Source organism: Mastigoproctus giganteus, chromosome 1 (assembly GCF_048544385.1).
Source record: "Mastigoproctus giganteus isolate SK-2022 chromosome 1, ASM4854438v1, whole genome shotgun sequence".
Classification (NCBI taxonomy): Eukaryota; Metazoa; Arthropoda; class Arachnida; order Uropygi; family Thelyphonidae; genus Mastigoproctus; species Mastigoproctus giganteus.
Window position 1 is genome coordinate 248,720,608 of NC_143575.1, and position 27,290 is coordinate 248,747,897.

Sequence of the window (27,290 nt, forward strand, 5' to 3'; positions counted from 1 at the left end):
AATGAGTATTTTGCATCAAATTTTAAAAGCGGACAAATGTTATTAGCGGAGTTCCCCAGGGTTCTGCCTAAAAAAAAAAAAAAAAAAAAAACCGCTCCCATTTCACCCCTCCGTTCATTCCAAATACCTGACCAGCTCAGCCGTAAATTTATTTGGGCTATCAACTTCCTCAACAAAGGATGGAAGTTTGTTCCACCAACCAACCAACTACCCACTGGCTAAAGGCAAACTTCCACACATCTGTCTTTCCTCAATTTGAATTTATACCCTCTCAGGTGATTATTCTGAGCAAGAAGAATCCCATCAGCATTGAGCATGCTCAAACCATTCAAGGCTTTATATACCTAAATCAGATAACCTCGCAGGTGCCTAGTCTCCAAACACTGTAATTTGCAAAATTTAAGCCTTTCTTCGTAAGAGCAACCCTTTGTTCCATTTATTAATCTTGTTGCCCTTCTCTGTACTCATTCTAGCCATGAATACAAGATTTTTCATACATCATGTCATTTCACTGAATTAAAATGGAATGACATTCAATATATGAAAAACCTTTCTGCCAATATATAGAACACCATATGTGATGTTCCACCAATTTCTTATCTATAGTGAAATGTTTATTGCTCAGAAAAGATTGAAAAATACTGCTTTATATTATCCATTGGCATTTTTTGTGTAGGATTAAACTGATGGTCTTAAAGGTACTGTAAGCTCTCGCTTACTATGCTAGTGTGGCAAGTGAAGTTGTGCAGGGAACCTACTTCAATGGAAATGAGAGAGGGAGAAAATTCTGAGAAGTAGAGCAGTATTAGTTCTCTCTATAGAAAAGGTCAAATGAATAAAGGCGATGGAAGGGCAAACATATTTCTATTGTTTCGTCTATTGTAGAAAGCAAAAATTAGTAAAAAACTCTTACAATGGTCGAGGGCAGAACGGATTAAAGAGGATTAAACAAAAAATAAGAGGGGGGGGGAATGGGAGAATAGATCTGATATATAAGGAACGGAGAGGCAGGGGAAAAAGTCCTCGGTAAATTTGAAGTCTTGTTTTAGGGGTGCTGTGGGAGTCATGTGAGGTATGTATCAGTGGTGGAGAATTTAGAGCTACAGTCTAGGCTAGTGGCATGGACTGTAGTCAAGTGAGAGAGCAAGGGCAGAATAATTTTGGAATGTAGGTGAAAAGTCAGGTGCAAGGGATCTAATAGGCTATGAGGAACATCTGGAAGGCCTAAAGAATCAGAGAAAGTGTCGGAGATCCGGAGATAAGGGAAAGGAATACTAGGTCCACAACAATTTAAAATAGGAGAAACCCCGCGTCTAGCAGGCTGTCCTGTCCTGACAAACAAAGAAAAGAAACTAAATAGAAATTTCCCTTACTAACGTTTCTCTAAAATATTGTACAGAGGAGCAACAGTTAATTACTAAACAGGACCCCCTTAGAGGCAATGAATGTTCTTAGGAATCCTTGACTTTGTAGTAGTAACTCTAGTGGAATTGGTCTGAATTCTAGAAAGGAATGTAAGTAAATGGTGATCCTAAGATCTGTTCCTAGACTATACAGAAATAAAAATTGTTGCGGTGTGGTAGCATGAGATTGGATTTATTGAGAATCATGGCTTGTGTAAATTTAGAATGACCCATATAGTAAAATACCCTAATACAGCGATTTCCAAACTGGGAGGCGCGGACTAGTGCAAAAGGAGGCACGAAAAGTTTAACAGAAATGTAATTTTCATAACATATATAAATAAAAAAATATACACATATAAATAAACTTTCATAACATAACAGTAAATTTTATAACCTATTTTTTAAAGCATTTACTGCCATCTATCTCACTCTAACTTCAATATAAAATTTATTTGGAAAAAAAATATTATATTTTGCTGAAATGGATTGATGAATTATGATTGATATGATGTAATGTAATATATATAATTTAGTGCGTACTATGTATGACATATATAGGTAGATTGCATAGTACAGCATTAGCCGCATGGTTGAAAATATGGTTTCAGTGGTGTGCAATTGTCTTTTTTTTTTGTTTTTGGTGTGATTACTTACTGATAATAATCGTTAGTAATTTAGAAGTTGTATTTTTTAAGAATATAAATTTAATCCTAATATTTTTAGATGAATGGATAAATTTTTGACTAGTTACAAAAGAAAATCCACTAATAATGAAGATACTGATGCTGATACAAGTAAAGGTAGTGGGAATACAAGTAACAGGGAACACGGAGGTAGAACTCCCAAGACAAGAAAATAAGATTCATCCTATTTATCATTAGGATTCACAAATGTTATTATAGATGGCTTGAAAAACCAATGTTTGTTTTGTACGAAAATTTTGGCTGCAGATAGTATGAGACCAGGCAAATTAAAACGGCACCTTAAAACTATGCATTCTGAATAGATTGGTAAGCCCACAGAATTTTTTCAAAGAAAATTAGATGAGTTTAATAAATAAAAGCAAACATTCAAAAAAATAGTTTTTGTTCCATCAAATGCATTGCTAGCATTGTACCAAGTTTCTTACAGAATCGCAAAATGTAAAAAACCATACACAATAGTAGAAACTCTAGTTTTGCCAGCAGCTATTGATATGGTTAAAATAATGTTCGGCGAATCACATGCAAAACAGTTGCGACAAATACCGCTTGCTGATAATACAGTTGGCAGAAGAATCGATATATCTGAAGATCTTTGCGATCAGTCAGATTCTTGACTGCGTACTACTTCGAAATTCGCCATACAAGTAGATGAGGCAACTGATATAGCTAAAGATGCTCATTTAATTTTATATGTTCGATATGTTGCAGAAACTAATATTAGCATTAGTAGAGGCATATGATGCAAGAAAGCAAGCTTATGCAGCATCAGCCGGGGGGGGGGGACACTTCCACTTTACCCCTCCATTAGTTCGAAATACCTGTCCAGCTGGGCCTTAAATTTATTTAGGCTATCAACTTCCACAACAAGGGATGAAAGTCTGTTCCACCAACCAACTGCAGCTGGCTAAAGGCAAATTTCCGCACATCTATCCTACATCTGTTTTTCCTCAATTTGAATTTATGCCCTCTCAGGTGATTATTCTGGGCAAGAGGAAGAATCACATCAGCATTGAGCATGCTCAAACCATCCAAGACTTTATACACCTCTATCAGATCACCTCACCGGTGCCTAGTCTCCAGACACTGTAATTTGCAAAACTTAAGCCTTTCTTCGTAAGAGCAACCCTTTGTTCCATTCACTAATCTTGTTGCCCTTCTCTGTACTCGTTCCAGCAGCTCTACATCCTTCTTGAAATGAGGTCTCCAGACCTGTATACAGTACTCAAGGTGTGGCCTGACCATTGCCTTATACAAGGCAATAATCACCTCCTTATCCCTGCTAGAAAAATCCTGTATATCAACAAAACACCATGAGCTACTTTTGCAGCCCATCTGCACTGTTCAGAGAACTTCATATCTGCCTGCACAATTACTCCCAGGTCCTTTTCATTCTCTACCACTGTCAGTGTAGTACCACAGAGTTGATACATTGCTCTGGGGTTGCTGTTTCCCATATGTAGTACTTTACATTTGTCAATGTTAAACTTCATTTGCCACCTCTCAGCCCATCTGCTCAACCTTTCCAGATCCTGGTGCAGCAGCACAGCATCAGTAGTGTCCTTAACAACCCTGCCAACCTTTGTATCGTCTGCAAATATAATGGAAGATATATTATTTTGCAATCCCATTCCTGGAAAGGCCACATCCAATGAAATGTTTAATACAACTGACACTTTTTTTTTTGATGAGCACGACAAAGTGGAATAACTGCATTTGACTCTGTGCTGATGGAGCACAGTCAATGTCAGGACACAAGGCAGGTCTTCAAGCCTTAGTTAAAAATAAAGCACCCAAAGTTATCTGGACGCACTGCATGCTTCACAGAGCAGCTCTTGTGTCAAAAAATATGAGCGAGGAACTTAACAAAATTTTTACAAAAGTTACGAAAGTTATAAACTACATAAAAAACAGTCCTTTAAAAGTTAGGTTGTTTGCAAAGCTGTGTGAAGATATGGAAGCTAATTATACCTCCCTTCTATACTATTGTGAAATGCACTGGCTATCTCGTGCAAAGGTGATTCAAAGGGTGTTTGAACTCAAAAGAAGAGATTGCAATTTTTCTTAATGAAAATCATAATGAAGAGGCAAATTTATTTAGAAATGATAACTTTATTGTTAAACTTGCCTATTTGGTTGTAATTTTTGGAAAATTGAGTTTTGAATAAATCAATGCAAGAACCACAAATGCATTCACCGATTCAAAAAGACAAAGTGAAAGCATTCATAAAAAAAATGCTATGGAAATCAAATTTACAAAAAAATAAGTTCGACATGTTTCCACTTTTAAATGATTTTTGCGCCGGAGTTAATATTGAAGCAAACAAAAATCTATTTACCGAACACTTGGATGGTTTGCTAATGCACTTTTCACATTATTTCGAAGATCTTGATTTTACAAAGTTCGCGTGGATACAAAATCCATTTGTCGACGAACAAGATGATGAATTTGGATTGACAACAATTGAAAAGGAAAAATTGATAGAATTATCATGCGATACTTCATTGAAACAAAAAAATTTCAGAGTGAAATCCTAGTTCAATTTTGGTTAAATCGAAGTGAAGAATATAATACTTTGTCAAGCAAAGCAATGCAAGTACTGCTTGCCATTTGTAACATCATATTTATGCAAAACGGGATTTTCTGCATTAGCTGCAGTGAAATCCAAATATCGAGCCCGTTTAGTAGTAGAAAAAGAGCTACGAGTAGCACTCTCCTCAATGACACCGAGATTTGATAAACTTTGTGCTGATAAACAAGCACATCCATCGCATTAAAAACAAATTAATTTAAAAATGAATATATATATAATAATAAAACCTTATTATTATTCTGTCAATTACGTTTTTTTCATTTTTTGTATTAATACATTTTTACCATTTAAAAATGTGTATTTTATGAAATAAAGAGGGGGGGAAGCAGCAAGATTAGATTTTTTTTTTAAAAGGGAGCGTAGTAACAAAGTTTGGAAACTACTGCCCTAACACACACACACACACACACACACACACACACACACACACAGTAGACTCATGATTTTCAGGGATAGATGGTAAAAAAACAAATCCCGGATAATCGATTTCCCAGTTAATTCAAAAATACAGACGTCCCCAACATACGTAAGAGATACGTTCAAGGAATTCTTACTTCCTCAAGTTTTACGTAACTTGGGAATGACTAATAACATATTGCTGCTATATTATTATTGACAATATCTGAATTCATCATGATATTTGATAATGTTTGACCATTTTCACACATCCTTATTAGTTTAATTTTCTGATCCAAATCGATCACTTTCCTTTTCTTGGTAGATTTACTAGTAAGCGCTGTCACTTATTCTCAGTCGGCACCATGATAATGGTCAAAATGAAATTTTCTGTAAAGAACCTCAGTGTTAAGGTGAAAACCCACTATTATCACCCCACGTGAGCTCACATTTTGCTAAAGCACATTTCTGGAGGTCACTACCATAAAGCAATAAAAACAATTTGCACTTTTCATGTTATTGGGCTTTTCTGTTCATGCATATAATTATAAACGGGTAATAAACTCGACCTTATTGCATTTGCAAAAATACCGATAGATGGAATTCTGTGGGTTTTTATGTTATTATGGTGAAATGTGTGTCCCTTTCACTGAAATCTTCAGTCATATATATATAAAAAAAAAACCATAAATAAATTGTAAGAATCTTCTCTTCTTTCCTATTTTTTTGCTTGTTACTCCGTGTATCACTTGTGCATGTCATAATCATCGTTATTGACTGCTTATTTTATTTATTTATTATTTTTGTTTGTTTTAAATTTTACAATACTTAAAAAAAAAAAAAAGTAAATCCGTAGTTGCGCAAGTCAGGGACTTACTGTACTGAAAAATGTTCAGCAACCTATGTAAAAAACTAACAGTCTGATTCCTAATATAATTCGTTCCATTCTTTACTGAATAGCTTTCAGCTTCTCTTCCATTCTTTTGGTGAGTGCCCAAGTTTCACTTCCATAAGTCATGGTTGGGAGTATACATTGGTTCATTATTTTACGTTTCAGACAAATTAGGATATTTCTCCTCAGTATGACACTATATTTCCTGAAGGCTATCCATCCAAAATTTATTCTTCTCTTGACTTCCAGCCTTTTTATCATTATTACAACTAATGACTTGTCCCAGATAAATATATAACTACCTTTTCAATTAGTGCTAATTCAATCATTATATCCCTTTCTGTGGCATACTTGTTATTTACTTCATTAGTTTTGTTTTAGCCATATTCATCTTTAGTCCAAAATACCTACTAACTCTGCATAACTGACTAAGATTTTCCTCTAATTCTTTAGGATTGTAGCTTATGACCACAATGTTATCTGCAAGTCATAAATGGTTTAGGTACTCTCCATTCACATTGACTCCTTTCTGCAACCAGTCTAATCTTCTGAAAGCTTTCTCAAGGGCAGCTATAAAAAACTTCGGAGATGTGTCTCCTTGTCGAACTCCTTTCTCAATTTTAAATTTGCTGCTGTCTTTGTCTAGTCTAATAAAGGAGGTAGCATTCTCATATCATCAGTAGTGTCACCAGTAACCAAGAAATAGGAAATGGCAGTACATTACAAGCAAAAAGGACACAAGTAATACACAACTGTCCATTGCTGGAATTTTTGGCACTGAGTCTTGCAGAGCTTGAACGTTTTAATTAGGATGGGTAGAGTCCCACTTGAAGTACAGATTACCAGACTAGCAGTGTAGCATTAGTAGAAGCATATAATTCAAGAAAGAGAGCTTATACCAGTTTAATGGAAAATTTTTCAGATAGATGTCCTTGTACTACACTACATTCTATAGTACATTTTATTTTCCTACTCCCCAATCATTGTAATGAATGTTCTCTGGTAGATTTGAAAAAGACGGCATGGAAATGTTACAGAGCAGTAAAAAGTAATGAAGCCTATAACAGTTACAAATTGATCTTTAATAGTGCCACATAAAAGGTTAGGCTGGCAAAGGCAGATTAAAAGAAATCGGTGGCAAAGAGATCAAAGAGTGGGGATAGATAAGGAATTCTTTGCATATATAAATGTAAAGAAGAGAAAGACAAACCAGATTGGATCCTTATGCAATGGATGTGGGATAGTACCCCAGTTGAAGTTGCAGATGAACTTAACATTTACTTTGCATTGATATTTACAGAAGAAACACCCTATGTATCAATCAGAAATTATGGAAGTGAAGTTGGAAAAAAAATGTAATTAATGATATTGTGAAAACTTTAGACAGGCCAGTAAAGTGCCTGGGGTTGATGGCGTATACCCTATAATCTTAATAGAAGTGGCAAGTTGAACCATTGAGGAATTATGAGAGCATCACTGCACTCGGAAGTGATTCCAATGGATTGGAAAAGTGCCAATGTATCTCCACCACATAAGGGCGGTTCTACGAGTGAAGTGGAAAATTGCCGGCCAGTCACTAACTTCAGTAGCAGGAAAAATCATGGAGACAATGATCAAGGGTGGAATTTGGGATCATTTAGATAAAAATGGAATTCTGAAGGATACTCACAGCATGGTTTTGTGAAGGAAAAATCATGTTTAACTAAACTGTTTAGCTATTTTGACATTGTTTATTTGAATTTCAGCAAAGCATTTGACTCAGTCCCACATGAGTGGTTACTTTATAAGCCAGAACAAGTTGTAATCACAGGGAAAATTCTTAGATGGATAGCTTCAGGGAATATGCAGAAGGTTGTGATAAATAATTATTTCTCAGAATGGGTTGCTGTAACAAATAGGGTTCCCAAAGGATTAGTATTAGGACCACTGTTGTTTTTGATTTTCAAAAATGACATTAATGAAGGAATAGAGGGCATGATGTCTAAATATGCAGAGGTAAAGACTGGTAGAGTAGTTAATGATCACCGCCAAGCAAAGCTTCTTCAGAGTGACCTAAATAGACTTCAGCAATGGTCAGGTTTGCTTTAATCCAGCAAAGTGTAAGGTATTACACACCTGGGGAACACTAACCCAAAAATAATTAAACACTTGGTGGAGTTGAACAAAAACTGGTAGTGGAGGAAAGGGATTTGGGTGTTATGATACAGTCAGACATGAAGTTCTCCAAGCATTGCAGACAGGTTGCAAGGAAGGCCCATGGGTCCCAGTGAACAATTGCTAGTAGAGATAAGGATGTCATAATCCCAATATATAAGGCTATTGTTAGACCACACTTGGAATACTGTGTTCAAGTATGGAGGGCGCACCTAAAGAAAAACATTGTGCTTCTTGAAAGGGTCCAAAGACGGGTAACTTGACTGGTGAGATCGGCAAATGGGCATCCACGTGAGAAAATACTTCGAATATGCAGTTTGCAGAGCTTGGAAACTAGGCACCTGTTTAAGGCTCTGAGAGGTATAAATAAAATGAATGAGAATTAAATTCTCACAGTTATAAATGATTCTAGAACTAGGGGCCATAATTTCAAGTTACGGGGAGAGATGTTTAGACTGGATTGCAAAAAGTTTTATTTTAGCCAGGGAGCTATAAATTACTGGAATAAATTACCTACTTGGGTGTTAGAAGATGACAGTTTAGAGAAATTCAAACCTAAGAGAAACCAAAGAGAGGAGGGAAGCGCATAGGTTGTCTATTTCCTTTTCTCTTATTATTTTTATTTTATTTACTTATTTTTTGGCTGGGGCAACATAAGCCATAGGCTTCCTTGCATCATATGGCCATTGCTAATATTAATGTGCAGAAAGACCATGTTTCTCTCACCCACTGCTGTAGTCTGTTGAATACTTGGAGTTCACATAGGAAATCATCACCAATATCCTACAACTGCTGCTATCTAATATATAAATGAAAATCTATGAACATTACGGAGCAGGTATGCCACAACTTAATTGGCCGACCGGGCTAGCCAGGTGGGTAAAGTGCCTGCTTGGCAACCCAAAGGTCGCGGGTTCGAATCCCGCCTCAGGCTTGGATCAAAGTACTGAAAAAACCTTGGGAGGTGCATTATGGCCACAGAAGCCGATGTGCCAACAACTACAAAAAAAAAAAAAAAAAAAACTTAATTGTTTGAGAGCATCATAACTGACCAATTAACCCTTCAATATTTGGGCAGGGCAAGGGATGTAAATAGAACTCCATTTGCATGTACCCAAGAATGGAATATATGTTCATAAAGCATTTTTAATTCAATATCACCTAATTAACAAACTCCTGAAGTTGGGATACTGCTTTGTAAAAAAACACACTGAATCTGTAAGTCAATGCAAAAAGGGACCGAAGGGGATATCAGACACAAGGCACGGAATCTTTGACACCCAAATAGCTGTGGAATTGTAGGAGCACTAAATATCTGTTATAAATTAGTTCCGAAAATCAACCATGCATCTTGACTACGACATTACATTTGCACAGTTATGCATGCTGACAGGAATTGTCACAATGTATTTTATCAAAATATTTCTTTCTGACATTTAGAAGTGTTTGCTTTTTACAATAGGCAGGCATGTGCTTGCACAGACTTTAAGTTGCCATTATGTGGATGGACGCCTGAAGTATTTTCAGCTATCTTTGTGATCGAAAGCTGCACAATCCTATCTCATGCTAATAAGACACATCATACAAATAATGAAAATTTCTGCTTCATTTTGCCAATACATGCTACTTCCTCTCCACATCATGAGTAGAATGAACTGCCAAAATAAAGTAGAGAATTCAAACTCGTAACCTCTACTACTACTAAACTCAACATAAGCAGTTAACAACCTCTGGTTGCTCTTAAAATCTAATTTATTTGATAAAACAGGCTACAAATACACTTAGTTCTTCAAATGATAAAAGAACTAAAGCGTTTTCTATAACTTACAGGCGAAGTTTTTACTGCTCCGGGAAATAGAGAAGTTTTTTCTGTTTTATTAGCTTAAATTGGCATATTAACTTTTTTTCTAGAGTAGCTTTATATTCCTAGTTACAATACTTAGTTTAAAGTTTAACTTAGATAGAGATTTTGTAGGTTATTACTTAGTATCGGTAAGGGTATCCATCCACGTGTTACAAGTTTTGCAGCTCTGCTGAACGGAAAGTTTTTTAGCCATATTTAACCGCTTTATTGACCAATTGTTATATTAAATTATTTTCTATAAGTAGCTTACAGACCTAGTCAAGATCCTTGGTTTATTCTGAATTAAGACAGCAAGATTTTGGAAGTAATTTAATACTTAAGTGTCCGTAGATTTACTGTTCATAACTTGCCACCATTCTTATACGATACGTTATATCCTGAACTAGATAGCGTTAGCTTAGTATAGTGTATTGCATAATAGTCAATTAATCAGTAAAATCTATTAATCTTGTTAAATATTAATCTTCATTGTCAATTTAATTGTACTTTTTAACTAAATACACATAACGACCTAGATTTTGCAAACGTAACATAATTAATTAATACACAACTTGATATGGAAGTTATATAAATGGAACTCGTAGATAATACTCTATACCTGAAAAAAATATATAGTGTTATAACTGTGTTGGGATACAAGTTTAGGGTTATAATTTTGTACTGAAATTGTAATTCAATCGAAATCATGACTCACACCAGAGCAGTAAAGCAAAAGGCACAAGCTAATGGGAGTACTGTGGCTTAGGGTAGAACTGAGGGCGGCAGTTGCCTTCTGAATCACAGCCTTTTAAAATGCACTGCTTGCTTGATGTTTGCGAAGCAATCGGGTACGGGACATGATATTGCCATGGGGGAATGTCTTGATGTAAGGAGTGTAAGGAAATCAGGCGACAACGCAGTGCTGTTATGGGCCTATATGAGAGCTTGAAGGACAGGGTGGATGCCCTCGAAGGATCTAAATTGATGGGCCCCATCAAGCTCTCAGATGCCCACATCAATGCTAGAGCTTGCACTTGATCATCACGCAACACAGCGGCAACCCCCAAAGCAGAATGCACTGGTCCCACAGGAACTAGTAGTTGTTGGTGACTATTGTCGGGGAAATGGGGAACATGCTAGGTAAAAAGGATAGGTGGAACAGGACCAGGGTATGTCTGCCAGGGGCAAAGGTTGATGATGTTGTAGAGCGAATATCATCTTTTAAGGGCACAAAAGGTGATATTGCTGTACATGTTAGCACTAATGATATTAAGAGTAGGAAACCAGCAGAATTACTTAACAAGTACAGGTCACTGTTGAAAAAATGCCGTGAAATACGGCTGAATTAGAAATTGTCTGCAATTCTGCCCAGACAAGATAGGAGGGAGTATATGATGATAGCCATGTCAATCAATTCGGCCCTGGAAAGATTGTGCAAGGCTCAAGGGCTATAATTTCTTTCAGTCTGGTCTGTACTTGTTAACAGGAGAGACTGCTTCTACAATGGATGGGATACACTTAAATAAAAAGGGTGCAAGAATATTTGCTGATGCCATCGAGGCAGTGTTAGGTAGGTCGGAAAATTGCTAGCTTGGGGGGGGGGGGGGGATACAAGGACTAATCGATTAACAGTAGCCACTGGCAGAGGTGAAAGTGATTCTTGCACTGCTTCTATTGGAAAGAGCAGCAGCCAGGAAAACAAGATGCAGGGTACTTCAGAGACTGCTGGGAGTCATTGCGGTGCAAGTAAACACATGGGTTGTGTTAGGGTAGCTAAAAATAGGAACAGGTGCAGGTATACTTGCATGTACACCAATGATAGATTGGTAAATAAATTTGATGAATTTGAGGTATTGCTCAAAACATCAAAGGCAGATATTGTTGAGATTTCAGAAACGTGGTGTCACACAGCTATAAGGAATGCAGAACTGGAATTTGGGGAGTACAAAGTCTACAGAAAGGATAGGAAGGGAGGAGGGGTTATGCTATTAGTTAAGAAATACATAAAATCCAAGGAAGTGAAGCCAGTCAACATCGCTGGACAGTGCAGTGTCGAGTCAGTTTGGTGTGACTTAAGCACTGGGAGATCAGAATTGAGAGCGGGAGTATAGGCCTAATGACTCTGATGAGTATAATAAGAAACTGCACAGGGAAATAGAGTGGGCCAGTAAATCAGAGTCTCCTAATGGGGGATTTTAATGTCCTAGATATTGACTGGAATTTGTGGGTTGGTAGCTCACACACTAGCAAGGCTTTTGTGGATTTCTTGGAAGATTATTTTCAACATCAGCATGTTTGGGAGGCAACTGGAGGGAGTAATACTCTTGATCTGATTATCAGTAGTGATTCTTCATGCATTAAGAATCTGCAGATAAAGGAACCACTAGGCCGCAGTGATCAGTGTGCTGAAGTCGGATTTACTCAAAGGTAACTACCATCAGGGATTTGTTTGTTTGGGGTTTTTTTTTTTTTTTTTTTTTTAATAGCATTAGCAACTAAGGCCATATTGCTCCGAGGATATGCGGTGGTCATTCCCTGACCTTTCCGCATCCTCCTTATTTGGTGGTCACGGGCTCGAACCCCGGTCTAATCAAGAAGCACGTGCCCACCTGGCTACAGAGGCACCTCCCATCAGGGGTAAAGGGAAGGGATTTTGCTTTCGTAAAGGCAACTACGATGGACTGAGACAGTATTTAAATTCTATACAGTGGGACCAACTGATGATGTTACCAACAGCAAATTCAAAATGGGAAGCATTCAAAGAATTTATCTTGGAAGCTACTAGGCTTTACATACCAACTAAGAAATATTGTTAAAGGTTTAGGGCCTAAATGGATGTCAGATGAACTAATGAGACATATGGCAGAGAAGAAAAATGCATGGGATACATATAAATTAATGGGTGACATGGAAGCCTATGATAGATATAAGCTGATCTGTAACCAAGTCACAAAGGAGATTAGGCAGGCAAAAGCAGATTATGAGAAATTCTTGGCAAAGGATGCAAAGAAAAACAGAAAAGAGTTCTTTATCTATGTAAACTCTAGAAGGAAAGGGATGAATCAGATTGGTCCACTGGATACTGATGGTTTAACTGTCGATGATCCTGCTCAGGTGGCTAACAAACTAAACGAGTATTTTGAATCTACATTCACACATGAGGAGTTATTCAGGAAGGGGAATGCCAGAGGTAGATGATTTTGTAATAACAGAGTAAAGTGGAGGAGAAATTGTTGAGGATAAACATAAAAAAGGCACCTGGGGTAGATGCGATCTATTCAGTTATATTAAAGGAGGTAGAAAAGGAAGTAAGCAAACCCTTAGCCATTATTATGAGAGCTTCTTTGAACTCAGGGGAGGTACCCATAGACTGGAGATGTGCAAATGTGACCCCAATTCACAAAGGAGGATCAAAGGCTGACACAAGCAATTATAGACGTGTGAGTTTAACTTCTGTTATGTGAATTAATGGAGGCATTGGTTAAAGAAGCACTGCAGGATCATCTAGACAAGACTTCAGTTATAGCTTGGACACAGCATGGTTTTGTTAAGGGAAAGTCTTGCCTGACCAATTTGATTGGATACTATGATGCAGTCACAAAAGAACTTAATGCAGGGAATAACTTTACTTAATATACCCCTGCATTGTATATACGCTTTGCCTCCCATTAGAATGTAGTTCCCTTTTACACTACATACTACAATGCAAAAAACAATATTGGAATGACCTTACTAAAATCAGTGTAAAAGGGAACTACATTCTAATGGGAGGCAAAGCGTATATACAATGCAGGGGTATAGCTATGGGATCCAGCAGTTCTTGCGCCATGGCTAACCTCTATCTGCACTATTATGAAAGTAACATTAGGGACGATATAAAATTCTATAGATATATAGATGACGTAATTGTGTTCAACCATGACAACATTATAAATGTAGCAAAGAACAATTACCCAGCAGACCTTAAAATTGAATGTACAAATCCGGACAACAACCAAAAAGCTGTCTACTTAGACAGCGAAATTTCCATCCACCCAGACAAAATATATACAAATCACTATGATAAAAGAGACCATTTTAATTTCGAAACAATAAAATTCACACACTGGGAAAGTAACATAGCAAAGCATGTACATGGTAATACCATAAGAAATCAGACAAACAGACTATTACAAATATGCAACAATATAAATAACGTAATTATAGCTATTAAAAAACTCATTATAACGCTGGATAGAAACAAAATTCCCAAACAATACAGTAGATATCACATAAAAACTGCCATATACGCAAATAGTAGAAAACACCATCCCAATATAGACCCACATGCATTTATCAAAAGCCAGCTAAAAATATAATAGTATTTGCTCAGAAGAGTATCCCCTTATTTATTAGGTTTATTGCACTCAGGCGAGGCTCGTCGCCTGACTGCACTACGACCTATTGCCAAAATTCACCCCCCCCACACACACACCCATTGTAAGAGGCTGTATATATGTATATAGCTTTGCCTCTGGACAATCAAGTGCTGTTACGCCTTGGAAAAGCGGTACCGGCACTGTCCGAGGTAAGGCATAAAATAAATGTAAAAATAAATGTAAAAATTATGTAAATACACAACTAAGTAAATTCATCGAAATCCAACTACAAAACCACCATAATAGACATTGGCCTGAAGATCGGGGACTTCGGCCAATACACCATCGGCACACAACCTAATGGAAGTGAAACCTAATGGAAGTAACACAATGAAACGTCAATGCGACTGCGCAATAAAAATAGCCATCCTTAAAACAAGTTAAGGGCGGGAAACTTCCCTTTTTCGACTCTACGACCTCCATTGAAACACATCAAGTAAGTAATGTTATTGCAATATATTAAATAAACTTACCCGTTGGGCTTCGTGTATTCTATCACAGTTGCTGTAGAAATTATGGGGAATTAATTTGGTTCATAATAAATTTATAATAAATAATACTGATTTAACTAATAACAATTAAGATAAACATGGGACCAAAAAATTAAAAATAGAAACTTAGAATTTAGTAATTGGATAAAATAGCAAAGCTGTGATAGATGCAAACAGAAACGGTTAAGTAAGAAATGCATTACATCGAATGGACCGTCAATCCGCTCAAAGCCCCCGATGAAGTAGGGGATTGACGTCCATGTGATGTAATACAAAAATGTATAAAGATGTAATACAAAAACGTATAAATATGTTTAATACTATATCATATTGTTTTAAAATAGTATTGCTACAGTTTTTCATCAATAATTGATATGATTTTTTTAGCAATACGTAACAAGTTGAAAAATCCTGAATGTATAGGCCATGGGAAATTAAGATAACCGAGATTAGGCTAGCTTAAAGACCAGTAATGTATTAACTATAATACCTATGTGTAGAAAATACCTGTAATTAAGAAAATGAACAAAGATGGAATAAACCACAATAGAATGATAATACAAAAAGAATAACAATATATATATATATATATAAACAAAACTGAAATTTTGCAAATTTATAGAAATAATATGCAAAGAAAGCAAAATTTACCTTTGTGATTGCCCCCATGGTTCTTTTATTTGAGAATCAATTTTTCCTCCATTTGTTGGAGCTGGTAGAAGTGAATCCTTTCCAAGTGACAACATTCCAGCACCCATTGTTAAATAGGATTGTTCTTGATTATTTATTCCACTCAATCCAATTTGATTACGTGAAGATAAAAGGAGAGGATTATTTCTAGACTGAGTGGAAGGATTAGAATACACAGATGATGGCCCTTGTAACCTTCGAAAATAAATATTTGGAGTGAAAAAATTATGCATATCCATTCCAAATGCGTGAAGATTTCGAGAATTTGAACTATACGGTACATATTCAAATCCACAAGCACCAGCACTCATTAGACTGTGAAACGAATTATGCTGTCGTTGTAGATATGATGTGGGCTGTGTCCTATTAAAATAACGTCCACTTTGCTCTGCCCTCACAAAAGCATAATTCTGTGGGTTGTAGGACTTTATTTGCCTGCAATGAGAGAGAGAAAATTTAACACATCTCCAAAGTAATACTTCCTAGCATATCAAAAATCATGTTAAAAACTAAAGGAAAGTAGCATACAATTAATGTGTGAAAAAATGTACTACAATGGCAAAATAATGTATTGATATCATACTGGTTAAGCAATTTTCAATACATCAGAATTCAATAAATAGGTCATTAACTTACTTTAGAATTCCAGTTTTTTGTTTGAAGTATAGTGTGTTTAGGGTCTAACGGCACCAGGGATTTGCCCCATCTCCACATAGCATAGATGGTCATGTGATACAGAACACTGTAGAGGCCAGAGATTTAAAAGTGTATGGATATTGTAGAGTGTAGTGTACCATTGTTCATCTGACCTTTTAGCCGTTGGGCCCACAATTTTCCACACTATGCCCCTGGGAGACAGGTCAGGTACGCCAGTATTAAATATTTACTCTGGCAGGTCCTGCCACCTAGTTTTCTGAGATTTCAGTGGCTAAGACCTAAAAAAAAAAAACCACTAGGATTGGGTTTGAACAAAAGGAATATAAAGATTAAAACTTTGGGTGTTGGGCTTGATAAATTTTGACATGTGTTTGATGCTAGTAGTGAAGATAGAGAAGGAGGGGAGACTGAAGGCTAGGGGAAAAAGACAGAAGTATGGGGCCAATAGAGAAGACAACCCCAGGAGTCAGTGGGATATGCCCCACCAGAGAGAAAAGAAGGGGCGGCAGGGGAGGAGACAGGGAACAGTCCTCCCCTGCCGAGGGATAGGAAGTTAAAGTGAATCAGTTATGAGCACCCTATTCGGGCCGACTGCCAGGTGGCACTGGCAGCGGAGCTGGTCATAGCTCTTGTCCTGAGGTGTCACAGATCTTGGAACAGGTGCCATTAACGAAAATTGGCAGAAGGACTAAATCAGATATGTTCTGTGGAGGTGGGAGAGTCCTACACCTTCCGAAGAGGTCTTGGGTGAATTTGGAAAATGCAGCATAGGTGTCCTCTGATTCCAGGAGGTACTGTTCCTGGAGTCTTGGGATGAACTGAATTTTTGATATCAGAATGCACCGAAGGTCCTCATATAATGGGTACTGGTACATCAGATGCTCCCATGATTCAAGTTGGCCACAATAACAGAACGGGTTGTTGGTGAGGCCCAGGGTGATGAGTTTTCCTCTGATGACAGCAGATAGGTTGTCAGGAGACCCGGGGAGAACCAGGTTGGTGACTTCGGGTAGGCTGTCCAGATGTCTAGAATGAATTTTTTGGTTACGGCCGCTTTATCTGTAGCTGTCCATCGTTGTTGCCAGGTCTGTTGAAGAAAGGTAGCAAGTCGTTGCTTCTCCACAGAGCAGTTGCTAGTCGGATCGGTGGTGAAGTTTAGGAAGGTTGTCTTTTGCCAGATGGTGCACTGGACGACCTCCAGGTACGGGGGGGGGGGGTCATCAAGACCTGGAGACTGTGTGTACTGACAGTGCAGCACACCCCGAGAGACTGAGCAGGATCGAGCGATGTAATGTTTCAAGTTTTCTTTGGTTGACTACAGTACTGGCTCTTGTGTACCATACAGGAGTGCCATATGTGATGACAGGCAGGAATACTGCTTTATAGAAGAGGCTGAGAGTTCTTTTCTTGAGCCTCCAGTGACGGGCAACTCTTGCAATTAGGGCAGAGTAGCTTGGCACAAGGGTCTTTTGGGTCAAAATGTGCCGTCCACGATTCATTTAATGCCATTTTTCTAAAATGGTAGTAGGTAAATGCAGCCATACAACAGATAAATGTGCTCTAAGGTATTAGATTATCAAGATTAGCATCATTCCCAGCATATGAGAGATTAAATGATCCTGTAGGGCAGATAATGAATTGAAAATTGTTCAGGAACTCATATGAAAGGGGACATTTGATCAGGACATGACTTATTGTTAGTTGAGTCTGAGAATTTATGGAGGATTTTCTCCCAAAAGTAAGAAAATGAGGTGGGAATGGCTGATATGAAGCCTCACCAGCTCTGTTAGTTCCATCTATTGTGCCTGAATTTGATTCCCATAGTTTTGATTCATATTTAATCTGTATTCCAATCTCTTCTATTGCAAGTTCTCATTTCACCATATAACTGGTCTTGATCTTAACTTCTTCCTTCTCATACTCTGATCAGAAGCACTATAAACAGCATTTTATAATTTACATAGAAATCTTCAACACTCAGTGAATCCCAATTTATTTCATTCACCATGGCATTGAAAGTCTGATCAAAGCAGGCCCAATTTGCAGTTCTTATAGAGAATCTATCCAATTCTTTAATTTTCCTTACACTCTCAATGCAACTCAGGCCAAACAAAATACCATTATGATCACTTGTGGTGAGTTGATTCACAACCCTCCAATTATGTATCTTATCGAGCATGGACACAGTACTAACTGTGACATCAATATAGGACTGTCACTGCACAGAGCTATATGATAAAAACTATATATAATATAGTTAACTATATATGATAAAAACAAATATATAAACTCTACCTATAGCAACAATAACCTTGGCACAAATTACAGTTTCATTAAATAGGCTTGAAACCTTGGTTACCACCAAGTCCAGCTTCCTCACTACTATCGCAACTTTTGGATGATCACCATCTGATAAAACCAAATTCTTGGATACCCAAGTACATTACCCCCTACTTAAAAGGATTCCTGCAATAGACTCACATCAATACCTCTCTTTTCCATTTCCAAATGTATTTGAGTGGCCACAGTGTTTGCTATTTGTGCATTAAGCTGTAATATACTTAGATTTTCAGCCATAGTTGATTTTATTTTTATATAATTCTAAAGCTCTTCTGTACTCAGGACAGCCCTTATTAATAGCAGTGTGGTCACACTTCCTATTCATATTATTACATTTACAGCAAACTGGCTGAAGGACCAGTTTGCTGTAAAACTAGTCTTTGTATGCATGCCCTATCTGGACACAATGTCTGCATACAATGTCTCTTCTGCAGTATTTAGATATATGTCCAAATCCTAGGCATTTGTAGTACTGAGCCACAGAGTATATCTCTCTATATGTATATGCCATTCAATTAGCATACATTCTCTTTGTTTTATTACATTCCAAAGCCTTGATCTAACCTCCAACACCCAATTAGACACATTTCCAATTTTTGCACTATTTATTGAAACTATTTCAACGTTTTCATAGAATTCTTTACTAGACACTCCATGGTCTTCACAATTCTTTATCCACATCTGTTCAAAAAAAAAAAAAAAAACTCTTCCTTCTGTATATCCTTTATATCAAATATCACAATTCTTGGTATTACATACTTCAGTCCAACCTCCTGTATCCTTGGACATCCTCTGATTTTCTTAATATCAACCTCTCCCTCCACCTCCAGCAAAATTCTGCAGTCCTTAATCATTCGTATGTTCTTTACCTTCACCTCTTTCAAAGCAGGTCTTAACTCTTTCAAGACTTCTTGTTTTACCTGTTCAGTTGTCTTGAATTTTTCACTAGCCGCCTTTATCAGCAAAACTTTTGGTGTCTTCTTACTTCTTTAAAAGGTTCTTGGACAATGCTAGCATAACTTTTCTTTTCCTTTTTCTTGCCTTTAATTTTTCTTTAAGCAGCAAATTTTCCATATGGACATCCATAGCTTTTGTTTCCAGGATGTCCCATAGATCCATAATTGTTCGCATAGCAGCAGCAGTCAGGACTTTGCTGTGCACACCTGGCATTTGTGGATTACGAAAAGGCATTTGACTCCATACAGCATAAGGCAATGTTTCGGGCACTGGAAAGACAAGGCATAGATACCCTATATAGGTAAGCTCTCAGCCTACTTCTTATTTCTTTGACGTGTTCAAAGCCTTCATGATTGGATCTTTCTCTGCTTGCATCAGGTCTCCTTTTCTTATAGGAACTTGTTCTTTTAGCACTACCTTGATCCTTTTTCTCTGCACTGTTGCCTGCCCTAGTCTTCCTCTTCTTAGCATTACCAGAATCTCGTGAATTCTGCAGGAGATTAGAGAGCACAGAGGATCTAAATCTTGGAGGAGTCCTTGGCAATGTCTTACCAGAAATCCTTCATCCATCTCTGTTTTCTTGGACTTGCTAAAATCTCTTCAGTTATTTCCTCCCTTTCATTAACATCAGATATTGCAGCAGCCAATTCTTCTTCACTTAACATATCCTCAATGAGGATATGGCAACAAAGTTGGTCTTGCGTTTATGGCAAGACCAGCTTTGTTGCCTGTGATGCCAGAATGGCATCACAGCACTGATCTTGCCATAAACCGTAATATTCTGCTGGGATTCAGCAGAATGTTGCAGTTTAGGTTGGCTCACTGTATGAAAGTAACTGCAAATAGATGCTTTTTAGTACAGGGTGTGATTACTTCTCATGGCAGAGACTGCACTGAGCAAATCTGTGTATATGAGGTAGGTGAGATTGAAAGTTCAGCAGTTAAAATACCACTTGTTATGGGTAATGGGGCTGTAGTCATAAAATAGGGGTCAGCAACCTACAGCTCTAACGTTTAGCCCACATGAAGCACAATTTGAAATGGAGTTAGAGGACTTAAAAATCAAGGAATCAACCGAACGAGCAAGCTTGCTTTAGGACAGGATTCTCAACTATGGATCACATTCACGTAATATCACAGCTAATAGAGAAAGCAAATGAATATAAAACACCATTATGCCTGGCATTTGTGGATTACGAAAAGGCATTTGACTCCATACAGCCTAAGGCAATGTTTCGGGCACTGGAAAGACAAGGCATAAACACCCCACATATGATTTTAAAGGAAATATATGAGAATGCTACCTCCTTTATTAGACTAGACAAAGACAGTAGGAAATTTAAAATCGAGAAAGGAGTTTGACAAGGAGACACAATATCTCCGAAGCTGTTTATTGCTGCCCTTGAGGAAGCTTTCAAAAGATTAGACTAGTCGCAGAAAGGAGTCAATGTGAATGGAGAGTACCTAATCATTTATGATTTGCAGATGACATTGTGGTCATAAGCCACGATCCCAAAGAATTAGAGGAAATTCTTAGTCAATTATGCAGAGTTAGTAGGCATTTTGAACTAAAGATGAATCCCAGGAGCTCACATCTTGTGAGTATAGGCTTGATATCATTCTTCTCTTTCTTGGTGATTCCCTTCTACTCTCTCTCTCTCTCTCTCTCTCTCTCTCTCTCTCTCTCTCTCTCTCTCTCTCTCTCTCTCTCTCGGGGTGGTTCAGAAATTTTTTTTTGGCTGGTGCAGCATAAGCCTCAAGCTTCCTTGCACCATATGGCTAATAATTAATAATAATAATAAGTAATAATGGTTAAAACAAAAATAATGAAGTAAAGAACAAGTATGCCACAGAAAGGGATATACAGCAGGTGCTCGTTATAACATGGTTCGCTTTACGCTTATTCGCTACACTGGTTTTCTTATATTATAACCCATATCTGACTATAAAGCTGTCACAAATCACTATTACGCTCTTTTACAGATTGCATTTTTGGCATATTTAACGAAATTGTTTCATCTGATGGAGTCGATAGCTTGAAAATGAATAGCAAAACTGCATTAGAACTTTTCCCGCGATCAGTGAAATTTTCTCGCATGCTAATTTAATTGCCATACAGCGCCTTGCTACATAGTTCAGAGATCAACATTTTTAAAAATGATCAAGTATATTGCTTGTAATATTCACGTTAAATGCATTTATCCGAAGTCTAGTCATCACTCAGTACAGTATTAGACATTGTGCGTAACGGACAGTTTACTCGAACATCGTATCATAATTAATGCAACCAACGCAGTTAGATTTTCGAAGAGTTAATAATGGCAAAGAAGAATGAAAAGCAACAACGTCTGGATGCAGTACAAAGATTATAAATGTAAGAAAAATACTGAATTTGAAAATTAAATTAGAGTTTTGAAGGGAATTGATTCTGGTCAATGACAAGTGGATGTGTGCCATAATTTAGCACTGGCAACTGAGAACAATTATAAAAAATAAAGAATTTTAGCAGCAGGAAAGACAGCTGTTTCCACTGCAAGCAACTAGGGCTAGGCCGGCTATTAGGATTGAAATGGTGAGACTAACTAATTTCATTGAAGATAATATCCAATGCAGAATTCAGTTGAGTTAAATATATATATATATAAAAAAAAAAAAAGTGAGAGAGAGATTAGCCTACATGATGATGTGAAAAAAATTCACCTAAAAAAAAAATGTTGAACCATTTAAAACTAGCAAGGGCTGGTTGAGTAGACTTAAAATCAAGGGAAAAGACACAAGTGCAGATCAAAGAGCCAAAACTTTCAAAAGAGAACTTGTTAAAATTATTGAAGAAGGGCACATTATGTGTTATACTTCTCAACAAGTTTTTAACACAGATGAAGCAGGACTTTTTTGGGAATGAATGCCTAAAAGAAGTTTCATATCGAAAGAAGAAAAAAACATGCCAGGTTTCAAAGCTTTATTGTTGGGTGGTAATGCTGCAGGTAGGGCTTACAATACTGGTCAAAATCTTAATACCGGTATTTCAGTATTTTTAATTTATGAAACCGGAAAATTGGAATTAATACCAGTATTCCAAAACCAAACATTTTTCTAAATAAATTTTGATGACAAATAGGTGCAATAAAGTAAGGAAAAAAACAAGTAATGTAATTACTTGAATTCATGTTTTAAATAAACTTTTATTGCAATCATAAATATTCCGAAAAAAAAAAAAAAATCATTAAAATACAGTTATTCTAAAAACAAAAAAATACAGTTACTGCAAAGTTTAGTTATGTTTAAGCATCTACACTACCTGTCCAAATAAAGTGAGCTCTTAAGCAACATAAGCAATCAATAGTATGATCATTTAAAATGGATCTAATTTTGGTACATACAGTATTTGATTAGCAGCAGAAAACGCTCTTTCAGATTCTATTCTGGTACTATTGTACTGAGATAATCGTAGACGATATCAGTCGATATTTTCTAGGCTTTGAACTTTTTTAGCAAAAGTAGTTAAAAGTATTTCATTAATTTCCGACTCAAGTTCATCTTTTAAAATCTCATTGGAGTCAAGCAGTTTCTTATTTTGGAAAGAATTTGCGGAACACTGATGTTCTGTTCCATATTGGTCTTCCATGGTTGAATTATGTTCATCATTTTCTGAAGGAGAAAGATGTTTTATTAAGCGAAGTATAATTTTCACTATAGTACCTTTAGTGAGTCTAGGAGAGAGCAAAGAGTGGAGATAAAGTATTAGTAATGGCTGCATGGTGCAAGAAAGCCTATGGCTTATGCTGCACCAGCCAAAAAAAAAAAAAAAAAAAAAAAACCCCGAACAAAACAATGATAAAAACAATATATATATATATATATATATATATATATAAAATTAATAATAATAATTAATAAAAAAAAAAGAAGAAATTAAACCTATCATCCTATGCGCTTCCCTCACCCGAAAGTACTATCCAGATGACCTTTGAATTTCCCCAAACTGTCGGCCTCTACCACCCATGAAGGCAACTTATTCCAGTAATTTATAACTCGCTGGCTAAAATAAAACTTTCTGCAGTCCAATCTAAACATTTCCAACCCGTAACTTGAATTTATGTCCACTAGTTCTAGCATCATTTATAATCTTGAAAATTTCGTCCTCATTCATTTTACTGATGCCTCTCAGAGCCTTAAACACCTCAATCAAATCTCCTCTAAGGTGTCTAGTTTCCAAACTCTGCAACCCACATATTCGAAGTCTTTCTTCATAAGGACGCCCTTTTGCCGATCTCACCAGGCGAGTTACCCTTCTTTGCACCCTTTCAAGAAGCTCAATGTCTTTCTTTAGGTGCAGTCTCCATACTTGAACACAGTATTCCAAGTGTGGTCTAACATAAGCCTTATATAATGGGATTATCACGTCCCTATCTCTACTTGCAAAAGTTCGATAGATCATTGATAGGACACCATGGGCCTTCCTTGCAACCTGTTTACAATGCTCAGAGAATTTCATGTCTGACCGTATCGTAACACCCAAGTCCCTTTCCTCCAGTACTGGGTTTAGTTGAACTCCACCAAGTGAATAAGTTATTTTGGGATTACTGTTTCCCAGGTGTAATACCTTACACTTTGTTGGATTAAAGCACAGCTGCCATTTTTCTGACCATTCTTGAAGTCTATCTAGGTCTCTCTGAAGAAGCTCAGCTTGACAGTGATCATTAACTACTCTACCAATTTTAACATCTGCAAATTTAGACATCAAGCCCTCTGTCCCATCATCAATGTCGTTTATGAAAATTAAAAACAACAGTGGTCCTAATACTGATCCTTGGGGAACCCCACTTCTTACATCAACCCAATCTGAGGAATAGCCATTTATCACAACCCTCTGCCTCCTGCCCTGAAGCCATCCTTCTATCCATCTAAGGATTTCCCCAGTGATTCCAACCTGTTCCAGCTTATAAAGCAACCGCTCATGTGGGACTGCACATGTGAGTCAAAAGCTTTGCTGAAATCTAAATAAACAATGTTGAAATTATTCCCTAAATCCAGCTCGTGAGTGACCCTTTCGAAATAGCAAACCAGATTTGTTAAACATGATTTTCCCTTTATAAAACCATGCTGAGTATCCTTGAGAATTTCAATTCGATCCAAATGATCCTGAATTCCATCCTTGATCATTGCCTCCATGATTTTCCCTACTACTGAAGTCAGACTGACAGGTCGGATAATTTCCAACTTCACTTTTAGACCCACCCTTATGTATGGGAGATACATTTGCACTTTTCCAATCCAAGGGAATCTCCCCAGAGTCTAGTGATGCTCGCATAATTAGCCTCAATGGTTCAATGCACTCGCTTGCTACCTCCCTTAAGATTATAGGATATATTCCATCAACTACAGGAGCCTTACTGGCCTGTAGGCTCGAAAGTTTTCATCAAATAATCTTGCGAAATTTCAATATATTTAATTACATATTTTTTTAACTTTGCTCCCACAATTTCCCAGGCTTTTTATTTGTAAATATCAATGCAAAATAACTGTTGAGTTCATCTGCAACAGCAGCTGGTGTATTTAATACTATCCCCTTATGTAAAAGTCCGATCTGGTTTGTCCTGCTCTTCTTGGCATTTATATATGTGAAGAATTCTTTATTCCCCCCCCCCCCCCGCTCTGTTTGCTAGTGATTTCTCATAAACTGCCTTTGCCTGTCGAACCTTTTCTGTGGCTCTATTACACATCATCTTGTAGCTGTTATAGGCTTCAGTACTTTTTATTGCTCTGTAACCTTTCCATGCCACCTTTTTCTGCTCAAGTATGTGGCAACAACTTCACTATTCATCCAACTTGGAACCCTCCTCGTGGAGTATTTTTTTAATGGTATATACGCATTCAAGGCATCTGTGATTAATGTTTTAAAAGCGTTCAAATGTATTCATTCAAAATGAATACAGTTCAAATGTATTCATTTTCTGCACAATATCTGCCCAGTTAATATAGTACCTTAAGGCATCGTAATTTCCTTTTCTGAAATTAAAACCTATTCCTTTGCCTTTTACTTCTGCTACCTCTCTCTCGTCATCATCCACCGTAGAACTCCGTGATCACTTCCTGTTACTGGTTCCTCTACTGTCAGCCCTGTTATGTCATCTGATTCATATGTGATGATGAGGTCTAGGATATTCTTTTCTCTAGTACTTTCCCTGAAATGTTGATACAAATAACTGTCATCTAGTTGATTTAAAAATTTTGTTCCCCATGTCGAGTTTCCTTCCCATTTATTCTAATCAATTAGAGGCAAATTGAAATCAACAATAATAAGGCATTGACGCTTACTTGCCCATTCTATTTGCATGTAGAGGCTTTTGTCATAATCTTCACAATCACCTGGTCTGTAGATTACTCCTACTCGCATTATACCTTTGTTTCCAACTATCTCACACCATACAGACTCTATACTAGCATGTGAAATGTCTGAATCCGGGAAAGCTATCGTCGCACTCAGGCTGCTTCTGATAAGAAGCATTACCCCACCACCCCTTCTATCTACCCTATCCTTCCTAAATACATTATACAAGCCGTACTTAAACTCATGGCACCTCCATAGCCAGGTGGGCAGGTGCAGCAGTGCGTAGCACGCGCTTCTTGATTAGACCGGGGTTCGTGCCCATGACCACCAAATACGGAGGGTGCGGAAAGGTCAGGGAATGACCACCGCAAATCCCCAGAGCAATATGGCCTTAGTTGCTAATGCTCCTAAAAACCAAATAACAACAACAACTTAAACTCATCATCCCCAATTTCCGGGTGGCACCACGTCTCTGTAAGCCCTATTATGTCCGTGTTACTTGTTTTAACCAGCAGTTCGAATTCGCTCATTTTATTGATGACACTTCTAACGTTACTGTTCTTGTATATTTAACCCTAACTTCAAGGGTTGTGTAACCCTAACACAACCCTTGAAGTTTTTTAGGCTCTCTTCCCTGATATTAGCTACCCGCTCACGTGAAACGTTTCTGCCCCCAGAACATCAAGATAATACGTCCAGTTGGGGGTAACAGATAAGAACTCTTAAGGTATGTGCAAGAGTTACTTTGACCAATATTATCAGATAAACGCATGTCAGTATTACCCACATCCCCCCTAACTAGCAGTTTCCCTGAACCTTTAAGGAATCCTCAATAATACTGGCAAAAACTTCTGCAACACCTTTGTTTAAGTGTATCCCGTCTCTACAAAACAAATTACTTCTACCTACAAGTGTGGGCCATGCTGATAGAAATTTCCCCCCTAAGGCCTTGCAGATTCCTTCAAGTCTTGAGTTAATCCACAAGGCTCTTAACATATAATCCCTCCTATCGTGTCTGGGCAGAATTGCAGACACAGACATTATAGAATAAAGAAGAGAGCAAAGGGTGCAGTTAAGGAATTCTTCACATATATAAATGCAAAGAACAGAAGGACAAATCAGATTGGACCCTTATGTAATGGGCATGGGATAGTATTAGATAACATAACTGAAGTTGCAGATGAACTCAACAGTTACTTTGCATTGATATTTACATAAAAAAAAAACCCTTTTGTGTCAATGAGATATTATGGAAGTTGTTAATGATGTTGAAATTTCAAATGATTATTTAATGAGAACTTTCGTGCCCACAGGCAAGTAAGGCTCCTGTGGTTGATGGCATATACCCCATAATCTTAAAGGAGGCGGCAAGTGAGTGCATTGAACCATTAAGGCTAGTTATGAGAGAATTGCTGGACTC

The 27,290-nt window shown here is 37.3% G+C and overlaps 1 protein-coding gene across 3 annotated transcripts in view; it reads right to left on the reverse strand.

Moving 5' to 3' along the window:
- Positions 1-27,290, reverse strand: part of LOC150091741 (uncharacterized) — a 468,496-nt gene that overhangs the window by 133,084 nt on the left and 308,122 nt on the right. For all 3 annotated transcript variants that reach the window (XM_090376795.1, XM_090376796.1, XM_090376797.1), the window contains one exon: positions 15,547-16,020. In XM_090376795.1, coding sequence (XP_090232921.1) covers positions 15,547-16,020 — 474 coding nt within the window. The remainder of the gene's footprint in view (positions 1-15,546; positions 16,021-27,290) is intronic.